Source organism: Cornus florida, unplaced genomic scaffold (genome assembly GCF_030987335.1).
Source record: "Cornus florida cultivar Cherokee Brave unplaced genomic scaffold, ASM3098733v1 CherokeeBrave_3.0.0_Hap2_Chr01, whole genome shotgun sequence".
Classification (NCBI taxonomy): domain Eukaryota; kingdom Viridiplantae; phylum Streptophyta; class Magnoliopsida; order Cornales; family Cornaceae; genus Cornus; species Cornus florida.
The window spans coordinates 119590248-119612855 of NW_026775571.1; the positions used below are offsets into that span (position 1 = coordinate 119590248).

The window sequence follows — 22608 nt, forward strand, 5'->3', positions numbered from 1 at the left end:
TCCAGCAAACGAAGCTTGAGGAGTTGATGAACTTGATCGAAGCTCTCAAAAGAGAGAATGCAGAATTGAAAGCTGGAATACAGTATCAGCAAATGTTGGCGGTTCCACGTCCACTTCCGGCCGGTGAAAGAGGTATTCAATCTAATATCGTACATCAAGGCGAGCAGGACTAGAACAATCAGTCAGCTCTCCACCGTGATGAAAGGAGGATGGACGATTTGCCGCCAAATGTTCGTCGAGTTGAGGATCACGAAGGATCAACTCACGTTGATCTGCGACATGAGCAGATCAGACAGAACGAAGCCATGACATTCGATCCGCATCAGGAAAGGTTCAACCGAGAGGAAGTGATAGAGGTTGATCGCCGCCGAGTTGTATCGCCTTGGCAAAGAGAGCTCATTGAGGAACGGTCATTCGATCCGTCTTACCGGCCCTCTATGGCTACACTCACTCATCGCGGTTCGGAGAGCAGATCTGTAGCTCATAGAGCTACCGCTGGGCTCCAGAGAGAGAATGAAGCACTCCAATCCGCGGCTCAGACAGTTAATTCACCATTTACTGATGAGATCCTGAATGCTCCGCATCCAAGGAAGTTTGCCATGCCAGTCTTTATTCTGTTTGACGGAACAACCGATCCGATCGATCATGTGTACCATATCCAGTTGAAGATGGCTTTGAATACGGAGAACGACTCTTTAATGTGCAAATGTTTCCCTACAAGTCTAGCCGGACCGGCGCTTAGCTGGTTCAAGAACTTGCCTAGGGGCTCGATTGATAGCTTCCGGAACCTGTGCGATCGGTTCATAAGCCACCCTGTGGATGGACGTCTCCAGGCTTTTCTCACCAGGTTTAAGCTCACTAAGAGTATGGTGATTGAATGCCACCCTTCTACAGCAGTTCAAGCCTTCAAGTTGGCCATGACACGTGGCACTCCGTTCCATACCAGTCTGGTAGTGAACACGCCAACGACTATGGATGAACTCAATGAAAGAGCCGATGGCTTTGTGCGCCTGGAAGAAGAGGAGGCAGCCAATGCTTGGACAGCGTCGGTCGTGTCGACCGAGGAAAAGTCGAAGGCAAAGATCAGGCAGAAGCAGGCTCAGCCGTAACGTCAGACCTCCTGGAAGGCAGAAAAGAGGTCCAGGGAGGAAGAGCTAATCACTCCGTTGAAGGTCACTCTGGCGAGGCTATATCAGGAGAACAAAGATAAGTTTCATCCACCACTGCCAATTAGGCAACCCCTCGAACAGAGGGATCAGACTAAACATTGTGCTTTCCATTCCGATTTCGGTCATCAGACTAACGAATGCAGGAATTTGAGAAGGCAAGTGGAGATGTTGATAGCTAGAGGGGAGTTCGCGAGTTATGTCCAAGGCTCGGCGATAGAGCAGAATCGACCGATGGAGCAAGTAAAAAGAAGTTAGAAGCAAAACTTCCATAATTCACAGCCAGTTCGTATAATCAATGCTATTCACGGTCGACCCGAGCCTAGCGAAGACTCAAATGAGCTACTCCGAATGCGCCTACGGCAGGCGTAGATGAAGAAAAGGGTCAGCAGTGTGAATACTCTGCACCAACAGATCACATCGATACAGATAAAGTTCGACAGGACAGACCTGCTGCGTGTTCAAATCCCCCATGAAGATCCGTTGGTAGTCAGCTTGACAGTGGCGAACTGCCTGGTGCGCAGAGTTCTGATCGATCCCTGAAGTAGTGCGAATGTCATGCTAAATGACACATTTGATCGGCTTGAGATTAAACCAGAGAGGCTCAAGCCCACTGGAAATCCCCTGTTAGGATTTGATGGTAAGAGGGTGGAGCCCATCGGTATGGTGGAAGTAGAAGTTCAATCTGCAGAACGAGCTCTTATGGAAACTTTTGTGGTTGTGGAGATTCACCCCTCGTACAATCTCCTGATGGGAAGATGATGGATTCACAAAGTCCAAGGTGTGCCCTCAACTCTGCATCAGGTCATGAGGTGCCTCGGACCCGATGGAAATAAGGTGATAGACATTCATGGGGATCATGTTGCAGCCAAAGAGTGTTATTCCGTCACACTAAAATATGCTGGGAAAGGGAAGGCGCCCATCCGTTCGGCGAGCCCAAGATAGCAATTACAGGAACCTCCACCCAAGCAGAATAGGGTGGAGGAGCCAGTTGACTTGACCGAAGAGCCCCTTCTGGATGTGCAGATCGATCAGTCCAAGCCAGAGCAAACTACCAGAGTAGGAGTAAGACTGACCAGGGAAGAGCAGCAGAAGCTAATTGACTTCTTGTCTCACAATGCCGATGTATTTGTATGGAGTCACCTAGACATGCCTGGAATTAATCCCTCCGTATCCTGTCATTCTTTGAATGTCAATCCCAATTTCAAACCAGTAATGCAGAAGCAACGAAGGTTTGCTCCAGAACGTAACCAGATCATAGCCGAGGAGGTTGATAGGTTGCTCGATGCGGGATTCATCAGAAAAGTGCACTATCCTGATTGGTTGTCCAACGTCGTTGTCGTGCAGAAGAAGAATGGGAAATGGCGAGTATGCATTGATTTCACCAATTTGAACAAAGCCTGTCCGAAGGATAGCTTCCCGCTGCCTAAGATTGATCAAATGGTAGATGCCACCACCGGGTATGAGCGTTTAACCTTTCTGGACGCTTATTCAGGTTATAATCAGATCCCTATGGACCCGGCAGATGAAGAAAAAACTTCTTTTGTTACCGAGCGAGGGATATACTGTTACAAAGTTATGCCTTTCGGACTGAAAAACGCGGGAGCAACTTATCAAAGGCTTGTTAGCAAAATTTTTAAGGATCAAATAGGAAAGATTGTGGAAGCTTATATTGATAATATGGTGGTAAAGAGTAGGAAGAAGGATGATCATCTGAAACATCTGCAAGATGTATTTGATATGCTGAGGCGATATGGGATGAGGCTCAATCCAACCAAGTGCTCGTTCGGTGTGAGTTCCGGTCAATTTTTGGGACACGTGGTCAATCGCAGAGGCATCGAAGCTAGCCCTGCTTAAGCAGAGGCTTTGATTAAGAATGCCGAGCCAAAGACGATCAAAGAAGTGCAAGCCCTCACAGGACGAATAGCTGCATTAAGTCGATTCATTTCTAAGTTGTCAGACCGCTGCAAGCCGTTCTTTGACATGATCCGGAGTCATGGAAGACAGGTCTGGGGGGATGAACAACCACAAGCATTAACCCATTTGAAGGAATATATGCAGAATCCACCAATCCTGTCAGCCCCGGATCCAGAAGAGAAATTATATCTATATCTCGGAGTATCTAGTGTTGCGACAAGTGTCGTTCTGATTCGTTGCAAGGAAGGGGTGCAACACCCGGTGTTTTATGTCAGTAAGACAATGACCGAGGCAGAACGAAGGTACTCGAAGGCCGAACGGGTGATACTTTCACTCGTAAACGCAAAAAGAAAGTTAAGGCATTATTTCGAATCCCACCCTATAGTTGTCCTAACAACTTTTCCAATCAGAATGCTTATGCACAAGCCAGAACTCTCGGGCAGAATGACAAAATGGGCCATAGAGTTAAGCTCATTTGACATAACGTATGAGCCGAGAACGGCTGTCAAAGGACAAGCGGTAGCTGATTTCTTGCTAGAATGTGACTTTGAGGATACGGAAGAAGACCTTAGATGCGGCTCTTGGAAACTTTATGTGGATGGCTCCTCTAATCAGATGGGGGCAGGAATTGGGGTTAAACTGCAAACCCCAGAGGGTACTTCTTTGAGTTAAGCACTCAGACTTGAGTTTCGAGCCACCAATAATGAAGCGGAATACGAGGCGTTGCTGAATGGGTTAAAGTTGGCCAGAGAGCTACAGGTCAGAAGTTTGACTGTTTATAGTGACTCACAGTTGATTGTTCGGCAGGTAAATGGTGAGTACGCGACCAAGGATGACACGATGGAGGCATATCGTTCTGCCGTTCTGCATAAAGCCAAGGACTTTGCAAAGATTGAATTCTTACAGTTACCGAGAGAACATAACACAGATGCTGATCGGTTAGCATGTAGTGCTTCGAGCTCTGGTGAGACATTGGCGAGGGTGATTCCAATAGGAATACTGACCCAGCCATCTATTTTTGAAGAACCTTTAGACTTTGAACCTTGGCAAGTCAATGTCATACCGTATGAACCGAGTTGGATTGACCCCATCATCACTTATATTCGAGATGGCGTTCTGCCTATGCAAAGGGATGAAGCTAGGAAAATAAAAAAGAATGCTGCAAAGTACGCCATAGTGCATAACCAGCTGTACAGAAGATCCTACTCTGGCCCATACTTGAAGTGTGTCACCCCCACAGAGGCTCGGCAGGTGTTGCGAGCTATTCATGAAGACGTATGTGGAAATCATTCTGGGGGAAGATCGTTAGCGCACAAAGCAATGACACAAGGGTATTTCTGGCCGAACATGTTAAGAGATGCGGAGGAGTTCTCTCGAAGGTGCGATAAATGCCAACGGTATGGACCATTGATCCACCAACCACCTGAGGAATTGCACGTAATGGCCTCACCATGGCCTTTCGCGCAATGGGGGATGGATGTGGTCGGTCCTCTACCAACTGCGAGAGCTCAGAACAAGTATGTGCTACTGGCCACGGATTACTTTACTAAGTGGGTAGAAGCAGAACCATATCCGAGCGTGACTCAGACTCATGTGAGACGATTTATCTGGAGCCATATTATCTGCCGTTTCGGCGTTCCAAGGTCAATAGTCATGGATAATGGCACGAACCTCGACAGCAAGCAAGTAAGAGAGCTGCTGGAGGAGTATGGAATTAATCAAAAGTTGGCTGCAGTAAGTCATCCCCAGGCCAATAGACAAGCAGAAATTACAAACATGACAATTTTCGCCTGCATTAAGAAGAAGCTGGAGGACCATAAAGGAAAGTGGTTGGATGAACTCCCGAACGTCCTATGGGCTTACAGAACCACCCAAAGGCGGCCGACTGGGGAGAGCCCGTTTGCAATGGCGTATGGTACCGAGGCGGTTATACCGGTTGAGCACTTGGTCCCAACTATTAGAAGCTTAACATGGAGTCAAAGTCAGAACGACAGAATGTTAAGATTGAACCTCGATATGATAGACGAAAAGAGGGACGCTGCAGCAATAAGGCTTGCATCATACCAGCAAGTATTGGCGAATAGTCACAACAAAAGAGTGAAACACAGAGATTTTGCCCCTGGCGATCTGGTTCTGAAAAGAAAGGTGGGAATAGTCAAAAAAATGATGCCACCCTGGGAAGGCCCATACAGAATTGCAGAAGTCATAGGGAAGGGGGTATATACATTAGAAACCATGGCAGGAAGGTTGGTCAACAAGCCCTGGAATGCTACGTCTCTGAAGAGGTACTATCAATAAAAGCTAAGTTTCAGTTTTATCGGATGTTGTTTGTTTTCAATCAAGTACGTATGAACGTGCAAATTCCTGAGATTTATAAAAATAGCTTTCCTTTTCAAGGGGTTAAAAAAAAAAAAAAATGGATGAAAAAATGAAAAAATAAAAAAGCTAAGTGGCAAGTGGCATTCTAGCCGAGCGCCAGGCACTTAAGCAAGACAAGTGGCAGCTGGCACCATGAGCCGAACGCCAAACACTTGCTAAAAATAAAAAAGCCAAGTGGCAAGTGGCATTCTAACCGAGCACCAGACACTTAAGCAAGATAAGTGGCAGCTGGCACAATGAGCTGAACGCTAAACACTTGCTAAAAATAAAAAAGCCAAGTGGCAAGTGGCATTCTAGCCGAGTGCCAAGCACTTAAGTAAGACAAGTGGCAGCTGGCACCATGAGCCGAACGCCAAACACTTGCTAAAAATAAAAAAGCCAAGTGGCAAGTGGCATTCTAGCCGAGCGCCAGGCACTTAAGCAAGACAAGTGGCAGCTGGCACCATGAGCCGAACGCCAAACACTTGCTAAAAATAAAAAAGCCAAGTGGCAAGTGGCATTCTAGTCGAGCGCCAGGCACTTAAGCAAGATAAGTGGCAGTTGGCACAATGAGCCGAACGCCAAACACTTGTTAAAAATAAAAAAGCCAAGTGGCAAGTGGCATTCTAGCCGAGCGCCAGGCACTTAAGCAAGACAAGTGGTAGCTGGCACCATGAGCCGAACGCCAAACACTTGCTAAAAATAAAAAAGCCAAGTGGCAAGTGGCATTCTAGCCGAGCGCCAGGCACTTAAGCAAGACAAGTGGCAGCTGGCACCATGAGCTGAACGCCAAACACTTGCTAAAAATAAAAAAGCCAAGTGGCAAGTGGCATTCTAGCCGAGCGCCAGGCACTTAAGCAAGACAAGTGGCAGCTGGCACCATGAGCTGAACGCCAAACACTTGCTAAAAATAAAAAAGCCAAGTGGCAAGTGGCATTCTAGCCGAGCGCCAGGCACTTAAGCAAGACAAGTGGCAGCTGGCACCATGAGCCGAACGTCAAACACTTGCTAAAAATAAAAAAGCCAAGTGGCAAGTGGCATTCTAGCAGAGCGCCAGGCACTTAAGCAAGATAAGTGACAACTTGCACCATGAGCCGAACGTCAAACACTTGCTAAAAATAAAAAAGCCAAGTGGCGTGTGGCATTCAGGCCGAGCGCCAGGCACTCACTCACACGGGAAAGTCAATATGAAAAAGTATTGAAAGTGGGTTTGAACAGAGCATAGTACAAAAAGTCTTATCGTCTCATTCATAATAAGCTTCAAGGTTACAAAAAGTGAAGCATTCAAATCACATGACTACAAAAGAGTATGAAATTGAGGGATCTGAAGAGCCCTAGCTAGCTGCCTCAGTACCGTTAGCTTCCTAGTTGTACCGACTCGCCTCTTCGTTCCCATTAGCCATCTCACCCTCACGAGGTGGGGAATCGAGATGAATAATAGAGTCGTTCTGCTGGGGCCCAACATCAGCAGTGACTATGGGAGATACCATAGTTGACGAAGGAAGAGCGATTAGAGGCTGAACGGTAGAAGGAGCTGTAGTGATCCTGGAGGAAGCAATCTCCTGACACTCATCAAATATGTGCTCGGCTGCGGTGGATTCTGGGTCAACATAGACCCCCAGAGGGTTAATCCCTAGATCCTTATCAATTTCATCCGGAGTTGAACTGGTCTGGCCCTCAGCTGGAACTCGGTCGGAAAAACCATCTCGGAATCCCTGAGCATATCTAAGAGCTCCAACTCTTGAAAACCGAGCATGAAGAGCCAACATACCACCATTCACTCTGCTAATGGTGTCAATCAGAGCGTTGCGCTCGTCCAGAGCTCTTTTCTCAAATGCCATCCGAGCAGACTGCTCGTCAGCCAGAAGGCGCTGGAGCTCTGCCTTTTCATCTCTGACTGAATCGCGCTCAGTCTGCCAGACACTCTTCTCAAGCTGAAGGGCATCTTTTTCATCCTGAAGAGAGTCGGTTTCCTTCTTCAGAGCATCTCTCTCTTTTTCAACTTTTTCAAACCGAGCCAATATCTCGGTGTTCTTGTTGGCAAGAATATTGTTTTCCTTATTAGCCACATCCAGGCTATCAGAGAGTTTACGGGCCCTGGCGTTCCCCATTTCCACCTGTTTCTGCATAGCCATCATACCGAACAAAGTCTGCATAGATATGCATGAATACTGGTTAAACCGATCGCCTAGTCGGACGAAGGCAAGAGCAAATATTATGAGAAGATTCATGAGTTAGAAAATAAAAGTCACCTCCATGGCAGATTGGGGAAAGCGGCTGAACACATCCTTTTGTGACAGACCCTTCGCTACCTCAAGGTCTTTTGGAGTCCACATGTTCCTATAGTACGCCATGGCGGTCTGGCCATCCTTGATCATGGTCTCGTTCGGCTTCACGAACGTCCCATCCGTTCGGGTGTATCGAGGAGCCCATGGTGGTAAAACAAGAGTAGAAGCAGAGGCAGAAGCTGAAGCAGAAGCAGAGGCAGCAGCTGCAACAGGCCCGGAGGGGGCAGGAGCTCTGACTGAGTGATGCAAGAGAGCGCTCGGCCCAGAAACTCGGGTCCTCCTTATAAGAGATTCCTCCTCGAGGTTGACTCCACCGTCAGGATGAGGTCTTTTGCCTCACTCTTTGTCCCGAACACCCCCAGCAGCAGCAGGGGTAGTAGTGATCTGTGGAGATGTGCTCGGGTTGGTAGCAGGGGCGCTAACAACAGGATCAATAGCCACCACACTCGGGATAGTGTCAGAGCTGGTGGCTGAAGAAGAGGCTGATGCGGGAGAGGAGGTTGCTCCAGCAGCAGTAGTGGCTGGGGGAGGATTTTTCCTCCTACCAAAGGAAGGAATCTGAAGCCTGCTCATTGTATAGCCGAGGGATGAGAGCGCTAGAAGGTTGTCTGAAGTGAGGAGGTCTGAGCAAGAAGGAATATCGTTCAGAACGTATTTCTTCAAGTAATTACTCCTATCCCTGCAAACACTGTAGCTCAAGTCATCATAAGGTATGCCTAAGGAGCGACATAAGAAAGTACAAAAGCGAGGAACACATGTTTTGCAGGGACAATCGTTTTTATGAGATTTGAATTTCTTATACGAGGAGACAGAACAGACGCCAAAGGCGCTCGGGATTGGGTAATCCTCTGCAGCCGGCGAAGACCAGGCCCCACTAACACCCACAATGTTATCCCTCCAACCCTTTTCAGATTTGATTGTATCCGTACATATGGACATCTTGTCGATCGGGTAAAGGTGGTAGAATGGCTCTTCAGTTCGGATCTTACTGACCTTATAGCAAAGAAGAAGATCTATGAGGTCAAGATCCAGACCTCTGTCACGAATCAGTAGTAACATAACGGATATGATTCTAAGGAAATTTGGGTTTACCTGCAGAGGGGATATCCCCAGTCTATTGAAAACATAGTTAAAAAAGGGATGCAGAGGGAACCTAACGACATTTAGTTGAAGGTTAGTAAATAAAACTTCGCCGGGAAGAAGGCCGGCACCGGTCATAATATTAACATCCCTAGGGCAAACCCTAACTTGGATGTCGTTAGGAAGTCTAAGTCTCATACGAAGAACATCTAGATCTACAACCATGGTGAAAGCGAATGAAGGATCCAAAAGTGTAAAAGAAGTCTACCGAAAGTAAAAAGGAACAAGACTAATCTTTGGGGTAGAAAGCAGCAAAGAACGCTGCAAGATTGCTGGAAGAGTGACTCTTGAAGAATTTCATCGGATGAAACTTAGCATGGTTCTAAAAAGACAAGCGAGAGATTTGACTGATGATGGAGAGAGATGGAGACGGTAAAAAGGCATGAAGTGACATTCTAGAGCCTCGTAAAGACGAAGTGGACCCGAGGGCCGAAGCGTCAGGGAGGCGAGAAGTTTATCGAATCTCGGAACATTGATTCCGGATCCGACCGTCCATTCCCCCATAAGAGTGTCTTAAGCCGTCAACGTCATGATGAGACGCCTTTGATAATTACCCCCTTATTAAATAGGGAGTAATTATGGGGGCAGTTGAGGAGGCCAGAAGTGATATGGGCCGGATATGACCCGCGAACATGGCATCCGGTCCGAGCAGCTGGGTCCAGCTCATAAAGAAATACTGCCATATGGGCCGAACGCGAATAGCCCATCGAAGATGACCAAAGCCCACAGAGGAACGGGTCCAGATCTAGCAACTCATTAATGTTTGTAAATACCTATAAATATGGGAAGTAATGGGGAGAGAGATTGATTCTGTTGAAGTGTAAGAATTTTAGAGAGAGAAAATGGAAATGAATTCCTTGCATCGTCGGTGAAAAATGATTTTTGGGGATAAAAAGACTTTTTAAAAGTAAAACAGGACTTTTTAAAAGTAAAGCAACCAAACGTTTTTTTTATTTTCAAATTCCTTCCAACAAATAATTCTTGTAAACCCATTGTAATGAAAGGATTTTTCACATCAGAAAACTCCTCAAACAAAGCCTAAATATTAGTGCAACTTGTTAGTTTGATAATAAGTCATTTTCCCAACTACTTTTGTCCAGTCAACTTTGGGAGCCACAATTTAATATGACTGATAAGTAGGAGTTGACTATAAATATGCCTCCACAATCGTAAAAAAAAAAAAAAAAAAATTTCAATAAGATATCAGCAACGAAGTGGAAACAAAAATGATTTTATACGTAAATGCATGGTTAGCATGGTAAGCCATCATAATTTGCAGATGATGGATGAACAATTTCTTTTCATACAGAGAGGTTAGACTAGAAAGAGATTTTGGGAATGAACAGTTTATCTATCTTAGATACTACTGATATACAAGAATTTGTAACAAATTAAAAAGAATTAAAGAATAATAAGTCAGAGAGTTCAAAATCAGAAGAGCTTGCTTCCAAATTCGTCAATGGCGTTCCCATCTCTACGCGAAGAAGCCGATGCCTTCGCGAGATCTCGAAGTTGTGATAAGCTTCTTCCCAACTTCAAAGCCACCTTCATTTGAAACAACTCTCCATTCTCTCCGTTATCTACTTCTCCTTCTTCGAGTGTGGATTCAATGGATTCCTCCAAAAGGCTAAAGAAGCCAGCGCAGTTTCTGTACATCTCCAACACCATCCCAACTTGACCACCATGCTCTAAAGTGTTAACTATGGTGGCTAAAGCTCCACCAACAACTGCCATTGTCATTGCCAATGATCCATGTGAAGAAGATCCCACAAAAGCAGATCCAATAGCTGCTATGCCAGAAACAACAGGCCCTGAGATGGCTAAAACCTTATTGATCTTCAATGCCAAGTTGCCAAGTCTCACATAGTCCTCCTTGTCTTTTCTCCTCAACACCTCAACAATCTCCCTCATTTCCAATTCCATCTCCTCACTCCATCCATTCCTCTCCATCTTTTTCCCATTAATCCGCTTTCCTAATTCACCTAATTTTCTAGGCCACCAAACAGCAGGCTCAAATTTTGTAGGAAACTTTTCAAGCATGACTCCTAGTAAGGGAAGTGGATATGCCCTGTCAAGTGTCAAAACCTTCTCCATCATGTCATTGACATCTTTTTGAGTTGGAGTGCGAAGAGCAATAATAGTTTGGACCTGTCCATGGAGTTGCTTAAACAAGCGCGCAGCATTACGCTGCTCTTCAGCAAGTTGTGATGGCTGAATCTTGTTCATCACAACCAGCATCCCGGTGGCTGCCGAGAACAATAGAGTGGAAGACAATTTAAATGCCAAAAGGGGCGTTCCACCCATTGCTGCAAGTCCGGCCATGGTGGCGGCGGTGAGGGTTATCATATTGATAGAATTCAAAAGAAGGGCATTCCAGTTGTCCCTCTGCTCACCCACATTGACGTGCATTTCAACTCGGTCAGCTATGGCCTCCATGATTGCGTAAAGCTTGGTGGTGGCCATATTTGAAACCGCTTTTGGCGAATAATTATCAAATTTATTTGGGATTGTGCTTGTGAATCCATCTCTCATTTTGAATTCCTCTATCAAGTTTCTTGGTAGTTTTGGAATGTTAGAGAGACTAATAACTCTTCTAAGCTTTGGGTTTGGGACATGCATATGAATGGTGCTATGCATTCTTTTTGAAGAACAACTACTTGAAGAAGAAGAAGAAGAACTTGAAGAAGATAATTGAAAAGATGAAGCTTGTAAGGCAGCCATGTGATGTTGGGTGTTTCTGTGTCTTATGAGTTGGTGGGAGGGAATTGATTAAGGTTGAGAATGGAAGGACATAGGTATGGTGGATCAATATTTATACCAACCAACTATAACGGGACAAGGTCAAGTATGTTGAAAATGTTGACTGGCTGAGTGGATTGACTTGGCTCATGGGCTGACCCATTCCCTATTCCAACTTACTATTTTTCTGCCCCTGGGTTTGGGTCTCATAAGACGGAGTAAAACTTTATACAAAGTTACAGTTTTCATATACAAATTGCATTTCAACTCTGGATAACCTAATGATGAAAACTCCCATCTCATTCGCTAGAGGTTAAGTTTGCCCTAAAGGGTCAGATTCGGGTTGAGGTGTGAATGTGGATCTTAAGACCCGACTCGGACTCGTAACCATTCAACGATTCCAAATTTTCAACTCCGCCTATTATACAGGACAAAAAAAGACACGGAATATACCTACTGCTAAAATGGGTATTATACTTTTAATTAATCTAAAAAACTCTGCAAGAGTATTGGACAATCCGCAAATCTAATTGGATGGGCCCAAAATGGGCCCACACCAAAAAGACCAGAGAATTTAAAGTGTGTGTGAAAGCGAGAGAAAGAGGTAGGTGAAGGAGCGAGTAATAGCATCATCATTGCCTCTCTCTCCTATCAAAAATTGATTTAGAGAGAGAGAGAGAGAGAGAGAGAGAGCGTCGGTCTCCTAGCAAATTGGAAGTAGGAGGAGGGAGAACGATGGGGTCAATAGCAAAGAAGGGATTGCAGCAGTATTTGTTTCAGCTTCAGCATCATCCTTTGAGAACTAAGGTCTCTCTCTATTTCTTGATTTGGGTATAGGTTATTTTGATGGAAAGCTTTTTCTGATAAATTGGGTATTTATTTATTTATTTTTATTTTGTTATGAATTTGATTGTAGGCGATCACAGCTGGAGCGTTGTCAGCGCTCAGTGATATAGCGGCTCAGAAGCTCTCAGGCATACAGAAACTTCAAATAAGACGCCTTCTTCTCAAAATTGTATCAATCCTCTCTTTCTCTCTATATATGTATATGTATAATTATACTATCAGTTGTGGGTTGGTTGTTGCTATCAACATTTCAATACGATGAATATTGGCAAAACGTTACTCATGATATCCTATTGATTCATCAAAATTTAGAACATTGATTTTATTCATTAACTTTTTGGTAAATGCACGCACATTTTCAAACTTGTAAAAAAAAAAAAAAAAAAAAAAAAAGGGCTTGATGAAAATCTGGATTGTGTGAAGTTGTAAACTCAGCTCAGCAGTATTAAAGTAAGGCTTATAGATTTTGGTACTGCCGTGCTTCTAAAGTTTCAAAATTTATCTGCTTAATTGCTCCAGATTTGTTCTGAATTTTGTTATAGATATATTTGAAGAATCGGTAGCCATTTTTATTTATTATTATTATTTTTGGGAGTAAAAATTGATTGCCAAAGTATTAGGAAAAATGGTCAGTGTAACCTAAATTTCCCTGGATAGTTCCTCTAGCAATTTAGTGGCTGCTGAATGTGTTCTTTAATCAAAATTGACCTCACCCTGATTTGGGCACTCTAGCTATCCAAATCCCATTGTGGTTGTTTTTACCAGAAATCTTGATCTAGTTGATAAATTTTTAACCATAGTTTGACTTGAAAATGTTTGGGGTCTTTCTGAGCATTGAAGCAGCTTTCAATATGAATCAGTTCTGAAGCCCATTGCTATTTTTCTCATATTTCACAGAGTAGCATTTCTATTTCAATCTCCAACGTGACCCTTCTTTAACTAGGATGCATATGGTACCATTTTGAGGAATAATGTCTTATGATGGGCGTCAAAATGATTCAAACTCCTGATGGAAATGAGGATGCTATGTTCAATGATAGGAGTAACTAAAGAATCAAGATAAATAATAAAAATGAGATGGAAACATTAGGTATAACACCTATAAATGATAAAATTAGTGATAGTAGACTTAGGTGGTTTGGCCATTTTTATGTAGAGCTGATGTTACACAGGTTAACAGAGAAAGAGGGCAAACAACAAAGAGGCAGACCAAATTATGTGGGATGAAGTAATTGAAAACGATTTTAAAAAATTAAATCAAAGAGAAGACAGTTTATATAATAGGAAAGAATGAAAGAAGAGAATTCATGTGGCCGACCCCATTCATATGGGATAAAGGCAAACAAGAATATAGATATAGTAATTTAAGCAGAATGCTTTTTCTAACTCTTGAATCTGGTAACAATTGGAAACGTCCCTCTTTCCAACCTTGCTCTCAATTCTGTTGGCCTCTATTTTGTTGTTATGATATGGAAATGGTTTTCCAAGTTTGGGTTACTATTACCGCACTTGATCCTCTACGTTAAAGTGCTATATGCGGGGCACATAATTTTCTACTATTAATCCACACATCCATATAATATGTATATACATGCATTATAAATTTGACGGAATTATCTTAATTAATACTAGTTCATATGCATGCATCTTCAGTCATATATACGTCTTCAATTTTCTATTCTGACATAGCTAAATGCAGCTTTTAGGATTTGCCTATCTTGGACCATTTGGACACTTTTTCCATATATTACTGGATAAACTTTTCAAGGGAAAGAAGGATTCAAAAACAGTAGCCAAGAAGGTACTTTCTTCAACCCGTTTACTCTGTTTTTCATAGTGGTGATGGGCAGACGATATGGATGTGGATTTAATAACCATTGCAGCCCAAATAACCTTAAGATTAAAAAATTCCATCCGTCTACGTGGCTGTAAAAAATACTAGTGGCTACAAAAAAATTGTCTGTGTACCTCAGTTTCGATTCTATCTCAGTGTCTCACTATTTATTGTTCAAAAGTAGAATGTAATGTAGTTGAGGAATCTTATAAGCTTAAATAAATACTACTGGGCCACTGGCTGTTCAATTAACCTATAATTGTTCTTTTGCTTATTAAAAAAAAAAAACCTATAATTGTTAAAAAAATAGAATTTTGATATAGTTAAGAATCTTAAAAGTTTAATCAAGGACCTGTTAACCTTAACAGAGTTCCTTAAAAGCTTAAATAAGTATTAATGGCTGTTCAATCAATCTCTAGCTCCCCTCTCCTTTTCTTTAGGAGGGTAGGGAATTAGAGTTCGGGCTAATTTAACTAGTCCAAATTAATTATTTCAGGTGGTGCTGGAACAGTTGACTTCTTCTCCTTGGAACAACTTGCTTTTCATGGTTTACTATGGATTGGTTATTGAGGGTAAGTATGCATCACAGCTTGTGAACAAATTTTTTATATTCAAACTTGCCTGTGGTTGTTAGGGGCCATTGCTTAGTGCTGTGATAAAAACTTATGCTACCAATTTTTAGAACATGGCTTTGTGTACAAATACTCAGTCCACCCCTCTGATTATTCTCAATTAACGGGGACCACATTGAGTAATGGCTTCTCCTATTGAATCCTACTGAGAAAAATATGTTCAAGAAAGGGATAGGAAGTATATTAGGTTCCACGGAAACCCTTATATGTAATACCAGGACAAAAAAAATAATACGCAACTGTTGCGAAAATTATTTGAGAATCAAATGCCAAATGTATGTGAGAAGAATAACTAGAAGCATATTTTGTTTCGTTATTTTCTCAAAGGGAAGTATATTCTTAGTTAGCTCTGCATCAACTCTTAAAGTTCATTTTTTTATCTTTCATATAGTTCTACTACAAATAGTTAGGAAATGGCTTTACTGAGTTAGTTGTAAATGTACTACTGCTAGAATAATAAGAGTTATAGAGACAACTCTCATTTTCTCAAATAAAGTCGTCTTAATTGAAGTGTGATGGTGAATTTGCTAGTTATGAGTATTTCATATAGCAGTTTCCTGAGCTAGAAATAATGATGCTATTGTCAGTCCATCATCATCTTTGCTATATATAATCCTATGGAAGTGCAGGAAGACCCTGGGTCCATGTGAAAGCTAAAATCAAGAAGGACTATCCTGTGGTGCAGTCTACATCATGGACGGTATTTCATTTTTTCTTTCATTTATTTATGTTATTCTGTTATATAGGAACATGATCCTCTTGTTACTTAGAAATCTCTAATGATCAAATATGCAGTTCTGGCCAGTAGTGGGGTGGGTAAATCACCAGTACGTGCCACTACAGTTCCGCGTCATCTTCCATAGTGTCATTGCGTGTGGCTGGTATGCACTTCTCGCCCTCTGTACTTCTTCCTATGTATATAATTTTTTTCTTGTTGATTTCCATTTCCATTGTTTACCAATAATATTGACTCTGCCAATTTCTTTTCTAATTTTCTAGGGGAATATTTTTGAATCTACAAGCAAGGTCTATGGCATTGACTAAGGGTTAAGTGAATGGAAGGAATCCGTCAATAAGTCTACTGCTTTAGACGAAATGCCATGTATCCGGGCACGTTCTACGTATGCTAAAAGTTCGTTTTCATTTTCCCTTTCTGGGATATATTAGCATATGTATAAACTATAAACAGAAGAGTGGTTGCTTGTGTTGGAGCAATCTTTAACTTCAAATATAGTCAGAGGTGTATGTTGTTTGTTCTGGATTGTTGATGAAACATTAAATATTTTACTGTGAGGTTCTCTTTTAGGTTAAATACCTCGATTTAAAGCTTGTTGTGCAGTGGTTGTTTACAAGTCAATTCGATTCACTAGTTGTTCAATTCGAACATTGCAGTCAATTTCTAATTTATATGCTGCAATATAATTTTAGAGGTGGCTATGCTTCTAACGGTTTACCTTTGTAATCATTCAAGACCAATATAGCTAACCATGCATTCGAGGTACAGTCACAAGCAGGAAGCTTGTGTAGGGAATTATAATTTTGTGTCGAGCTTGCGCAATGGTAGGTTATTCTATTGTGATCTGGAGGTCATGTGTTCGAAATACTGAAATAGTGTCACCACATGTTAAGGGAAAGCTGAGTATATCTGACCCTAGACACAGTCATGGTGGAATTCTAGTGCACTAATTTTGTCCTTTATGAATTAATTTTTCAACTGTAGGTTGTTCAACCTTTCCGATTTATGTTATTTACGATTTACGATTACTGATTACGTGCATTCCCACAAATTATTTTTGACTGATTTACAGTGTGTAACTAGAAACAAATAACGCACACAAATCAGACGTACACTCACACAAACACACACATACATGAGCACATTGACCAAATCTATAACTGGATCCGAATCTTTACGCATGCATGGACAAAATGGAGGTAGATTTGCAAATTATTTTAGATGACAGTTTTCAACATATCCATGAGACCCAAAACATGAATATGAGAAACAGGTGATCGAGGATGGATGCTTTTATCTCTTTGGTTGATAGAGGATATACATTAAAAAAAAATTTGGAAAATAAACTGTGACCTGGGCTAGTCCGGTTCACTGAGGCTATTGTCATTGCTGGTGGGTTTAAAAAGTATCAGATGTGTGTATGACTGTATGCCTCACCTTTGCATGTGAAGAAGTCGAGATTGTATCAACATTTGATGACTTTTTAAGTATAGTAAAAACAAAACAACATTTTCAGTTTCGTTCTGTTCTACGTTGATGTCATTCAAAACCCTGTCAGTGAATAATAAGCAAGGATGAAGAAGAATATGTCTATCTAAAACTCATTTAGATTATTTTGATAAATGTTTGAATTATTAAACAGGAATCTTGCAGGTATACTTGGTAATATTCTTATGATCCTCATTCTGTCTTTTATTGAATGTATATATGAGTGTATACCAACATATTTGTATATTGAATTAGAAAGAAGATCTGAGGATATATTTCGGGGTTTTAAACTCACATATTTCCAAAATCCGCGTCATTGAGTATACAAACAACAAAAAGAAAATTAAAAAAAGATCCATGTGAATAATTATGAATATTATGGAATAACACAAGGAAAATGAGTGCCAGACACTTCACTTCCTTTTCCCCCCCCCCCTTTTTTTTTTTTTTTTTTTTTTTTTTAATTATAAAAAAAATCACTCACTTCACAAGCGTGTGTGCTTTACCGCATATTCCATAATTATAACTCGGCAATTGGCCCAAAGGGTTTTGACTTTTACTTCTCCTCGCCAGTATGAAAGTCAAAATATGTGTGTGCCATACTTGCTCTAAAGATTAAAAAAAAAAAAAAAAATTCAAATTCCATAACACAATGTAATATTAAAAAAATAATATAAATGAGGGTAAAGTGCAAAATATTGATCTGAATTATCTTTAAATTTGTAAATAATCTTCTAATAAAGTATATATTGTGCATAATACCTCCTGAAGTATTACATTTTGTTGCAAAATGTGTAGATTATTTTCATTAAAATGACGATAATGCCTTTTTTATTTTCTTATTTTTTATGAATTGCACTCAATCTATTTTTCTTATTAAAATAAATTAAGAAAGAAATTCATACTAATTTGATGAAATATTCTCCATTAATTTTTAATAAATTTACTTTTAATTTTTAAAATTAATTATTTAATTAAAAATCTTAAGTAGAAAATTTTACAACAATTTAAGTAATTTCTTAAATTTCATGAATATATTGCATTAAAAAGAATGTATTTTTTATTTATATAATTTATTAATTTTTCATGAATCCATTTATTTATTTTTTCTATTTTTATGAAAAATTGATACTAAAAATAAAGTTAAGGTAAATGATATAATTAAAAATTTAGATAAGAGAAAATATAATAAAAGTATTTTAAGTAAGAAATGACAATTTTTTCCTACTTATTAAGAAATGAAAAATTTAATGAGAAAATGTAAAATAATAATTTGTCCTTAATAGTAACAAACCAATAGTTTAGGATATTATTTATAAAAAGACAATAGTTTAAGAGAATTTTTTATAATTTACTTTATAAATTATTACCTATACAATGTAAAAATACATGAGAGAACGTGAAATGAGGCGACATAGGAGAAAATCCGATCCCCCTTTTAATACATGTATATCATAATTTACAAGGGTCACGGGTCTCTCTGTCATAAAATTAATGCAACTTGGATTAGATCAAGTCACATGATGTTACCAATTTTGAAATAGCCCAGACAAAATAGTTGAGTTGTCAAAGGTCGTTGCTTCGTTGGCCGTTTCAAGATTTGACTAGTTAAATAGTGTGTTGAATCATAAATGTCAAAGTAAAATTGCTCAAGCCCCATATCCCAAGCACCAAAAATTAAAGGCTGGGATGGGGTCACAGATTAACCAATAGAGAAGAAATAGTCCACACCATTCACCCATTCAATTCAAACTCTTCAGTCTCCTGTCTGCATTAACCAACCCCTTCCTCTATATATATATAGACCATCAAACAACCACAAACATCACTCATCAAATCCTAAAAATCCATTCACTACACAAAAAAACATCAACACCTCATCAACCTTCCAAGTTTTGAATACCCTTTTATAGGAAGAACTAATTAGCCACAACAAAACATGGCAACCCTTCAAGCATCAAGTGTGATGTCTTCATCCACTTCTCTTTCCTCGTGTTGCCGGAGAGGAGTAATCAGAGGGACCATCAATGTACCAAGACTCCGGCCAAGTCATCTCTCCCTTCCCAACCTCTCAAACAGAGGTTTGGTTGAGGAATTGCAGTTGAGAAGTGGTTACACAAGTCCAACCACTACCCACATTGAAAAGCATTCCAACTCTCCCAAAAATACAAGATTTGATAATACTAATGCTGCCGATCCTGCGGTGATGGCTAAGCTTTTTGCGATCATGGAGGCCGTTGCAGACAGAGTGGAGATGCATAAGAACATTGGAGAGCAACGAAACAACTGGAACAGCCTGCTTTTAACATCCATAAACGCAATCACACTTGGTGCTGCTACCATCGCTGGTATTGCAGCTTCAGGTGCTAATCTTGGTGCCCCTTTAATGGGACTCAAGCTTTCCTCTACTGTGTTGTATTTGGCAGCTACTGGGATGTTGTCCATCATGAACAAGATTCAACCTTCCCAACTTGTTGAAGAACAGCGAAACGCTGCGAGGTTGCTTAAGCAGCTCCAAGGCCAAATTCAGACAATCATATCCATTGGCACACCCACAGTTGGTGATGTCAAGGAATTTATGGACAAAGTTTTGGCTCTTGACAAGGCCTTCCCACTTCCTCTACTAGGCGCGATGCTCGACAAATTCCCATCTACCATTGAACCTGCAGTGTGGTGGCCACAACAGCGACGAAGACAAGCAAAAGGGCTTGGTAGTAATGGATGGAATGGAGAGTTGGAAGAGGAAATGAGAGAAATAGTTGGGGTTTTGAATAGGAATGACAAAGCAGACTATTTGAGGTTGGGTGAGAAAGTCTTGAAACTTAACAGAGTGCTAGCCATTTCCGGCCCTTTACTGACAGGCCTAGCAGCTATTGGCTCTGCTTTTGTGGGATCTCCTTCTCATGGTTCATGGGCTGCGATGCTCGGTATTGTTGGTGGTGCTTTGGCAAGCATTGTGAACACATTAGAGCATGGTGGGCAAGTGGGAATGGTGTTTGAGATGTACCGGAGCAATGCTGGTTTCTTTAAGCTCATGGAAGAGTCTATTGAATCGAATCTGACTGAAAGAGAAGTGGGGAGGAGAGAGAATGGGGAATTGCTTGAAATGAAGGTGGCTTTGCAACTGGGAAGGAGCTTATCAGAGCTTAGGAATCTGGCTGCTTCCTCAAGAAAGGGGGAGGTCACTGAAGAGTTTGCAAGCAAGCTGTTCTGATGATACTTCTGGTTCATCTTCACTCCTTTAAGAAATTTTGTACGTAGTACATTCTTGTACATATATCTAACACTAACAATGTCTATAAATCAACCCATAGAATAGCTAATTTGATTCATTCATTCAATCTATTGACATCTTATGAAGATTGAATTACTCCATTGTTTTAACTTGGCATTCAAACAAACATGCAGTGCAATTCAAAAGGCAACACAACAATATGGAAATGGAATAAGATAAAAAATGTATATGTGGGTGAAATTACAAGTTCTCATGCCCACTAAGGGTTATTAAGATTGAGCAATAATGTTGTTTATGGTCATGAAAATCAAACATTGGGCTATGACACACGGTCGATTTGATTCACCATCTGTTTAATTCTAACATTGCAGTAAATTTCTAATTTATATGATGCTATATAATTTCAGAGGTGGCAATATGCTTCTAAAAGTTTACCTTCATAACCATGCAAGACCGATATAGTTAACCATGCATTTAAGGAACAGCCTTAAGCAGTGTAGGGAAAATCTAATTTTGTGTTTCTAATTTATGTGATGCCATGCAGCATTTGTAGCAGCGGGGCCGGCCTTGGGCCAAGGCCTCTCAGGCTGTCGCCTAGGGCCTCCAATTTGAACCCAAATATTTGTATTACTAAGACCTCTCAAACGTTTGGGCCTTGCATTCACCTAGGGCCTTAAAAAATATTGGGTCTCTCAGAGCCGGCCCTGTGTAGCATCATGTATCTTCATCCATGACAGAACATGCATCCAAATACTATTGGGCCAAAGGCCCTTGGGGTTAAAATTTAAAAGAAAAAGAAAAAAAAGTTTGAGTAACTAGAGTTACATTAGATATACATACACACACTCACACAAAAACACACACACAATATATATAGATATGAGTACCTTGAGTCCTAGGCCTATGCTGGGTGATGTCCTTCACTTACGATTACTCTCAAGAACGATAAAATCTAATTATTACGAAAAATCTAATTATATCTAGTTATAGTGGAGAGAGATGAGTCATCATTTATTATTTTCTTCATTTAAGATTGATTGTTATAGATTGATTGTGATAAAATGTACGTTTGAGAATTATTATACAGGAATCTTGCAAGTATACCCTTTTTTTTTTTTTTTTTAATCTTGACCAAGAGGAAACAAGACCACAAGGCTAGAAAACATCAACATACAAATACTGACTAAATCGACTAAACCAGTCAGGTCAAGGAGGACCATTGGTATACACTGGTAGCATTTTTATGATCCTTATTCTGTCTTTTACGTAATGTATAATTGTATATATATTAGTATATATATACTTACGTATTTATATACTGAATTAGAAAGAAGCCTTTGATGATATCTTTTGGTTCTTTAAACTCACGTATTTCCGAAATCCATATTATTGATTATACAAACAAGAAAAAGAAAATTATAGAAAGATCACAAGGCTACAAGACCACAAGGCCACAAGACCACAAGGCCACAACGTTGACCAAGAGGAAACAAGACCACAAGACTAGAAAACATCAACATACAAACACTGACTAAACCGACTAAACCAGTCAGGTCAAGGAGGACCATTGGTATACATTGGTAGCATTTTTATGATCCTTATTCTGTCTTTTACGTAATGTATAATTGTATATATATTAGTATATATATACTTACATATTTATATACTGAATTAGAAAGAAGCCTTTGATGATATCTTTTGGTTCTTTAAACTCACGTATTTCCAAAATCCATATTATTGATTATACAAACAAGAAAAAGAAAATTATAGAAAGATCCATGTGAATAATTTTGCTTATTATGGAATAACACAAGGGAAAGGAAAATGAGTGGCTGATATGCAGAGCAACCGGTGCAGTGGCTCTATTGCCAGTTGGGAAGTCACGGAAGTTAGTGTGTTACATAATATAAGGCTAGCAAATGGTGGATCGCAGATGAAGAATGGCAAAGTCAATCGCCACATAACATATCAGTTAGCGAGTGATGACGGGACCCCACAAAATGCAACGACAGTTTTTTTTTTTTTTTTTTTTTTTTTAACTATTTCCTTTTATATGTAATTTATTTTTACTGTAAAAATAAATATTTATGATTTATGATTTTGATTATTTTATTTTATTATTTTCAAATAAATATGTATGATTTCTATTTATTTGTCTTTTGATTTTTTTTTTAAAATTTGTCAACAAATATATATGAATTTTTTTTAAAAAATAATACTGTTAGAAAT

General features: G+C 40.4%; 3 protein-coding genes across 3 annotated transcripts; 2 read left to right on the plus strand and 1 right to left on the minus strand.

Moving 5' to 3' along the window:
• Positions 1 to 10300: 10300 nt before the first annotated feature.
• Positions 10301 to 11488, minus strand: LOC132270771 (probable F-box protein At4g22030). Its single transcript, XM_059772001.1, has one exon. It carries the CDS (start codon positions 11486 to 11488, stop codon positions 10301 to 10303), a length of 1188 nt encoding a protein of 395 aa, XP_059627984.1.
• Positions 11489 to 12215: 727 nt separating this feature from the next.
• LOC132267250 (peroxisomal membrane protein PMP22-like) lies at positions 12216 to 16232 on the plus strand. Its single transcript, XM_059768355.1, has 7 exons — positions 12216 to 12415; positions 12525 to 12623; positions 14154 to 14255; positions 14785 to 14860; positions 15550 to 15620; positions 15716 to 15801; positions 15920 to 16232. Exons 1-7 carry the CDS (start codon positions 12344 to 12346, stop codon positions 15969 to 15971), a joined length of 558 nt encoding a protein of 185 aa, XP_059624338.1. The 5' UTR covers positions 12216 to 12343; the 3' UTR covers positions 15972 to 16232.
• A 2851-nt stretch (positions 16233 to 19083) lies between these two features.
• On the plus strand, positions 19084 to 20523 carry LOC132270855 (probable F-box protein At4g22030). Its single transcript, XM_059772091.1, has one exon. The coding sequence runs from the start codon at positions 19084 to 19086 to the stop codon at positions 20356 to 20358; it is 1275 nt and encodes a 424-aa protein (XP_059628074.1). The 3' UTR covers positions 20359 to 20523.
• Positions 20524 to 22608: the final 2085 nt, after the last annotated feature.

What these genes read in the sequence shown, in the direction of transcription:
- LOC132270771 (XM_059772001.1), bottom strand. Translation starts at nt 11,488, where the DNA reads ATGCATGTCCCAAACCCAAAGCTTAGAAGAGTTATTAGTCTCTCTAAC.
- LOC132267250 (XM_059768355.1), top strand. Translation starts at nt 12,344, where the DNA reads ATGGGGTCAATAGCAAAGAAGGGATTGCAGCAGTATTTGTTTCAGCTT. An exon ending in ATCATCCTTTGAGAACTAAG is followed by an intron (nt 12,416 to 12,524) that starts GTCTCTCTCTAT and finishes ATTTGATTGTAG; the next exon opens with GCGATCACAGCTGGAGCGTT. An exon ending in CTATGGATTGGTTATTGAGG is followed by an intron (nt 14,861 to 15,549) that starts GTAAGTATGCAT and finishes ATGGAAGTGCAG; the next exon opens with GAAGACCCTGGGTCCATGTG.
- LOC132270855 (XM_059772091.1), top strand. Translation starts at nt 19,084, where the DNA reads ATGGCAACCCTTCAAGCATCAAGTGTGATGTCTTCATCCACTTCTCTT.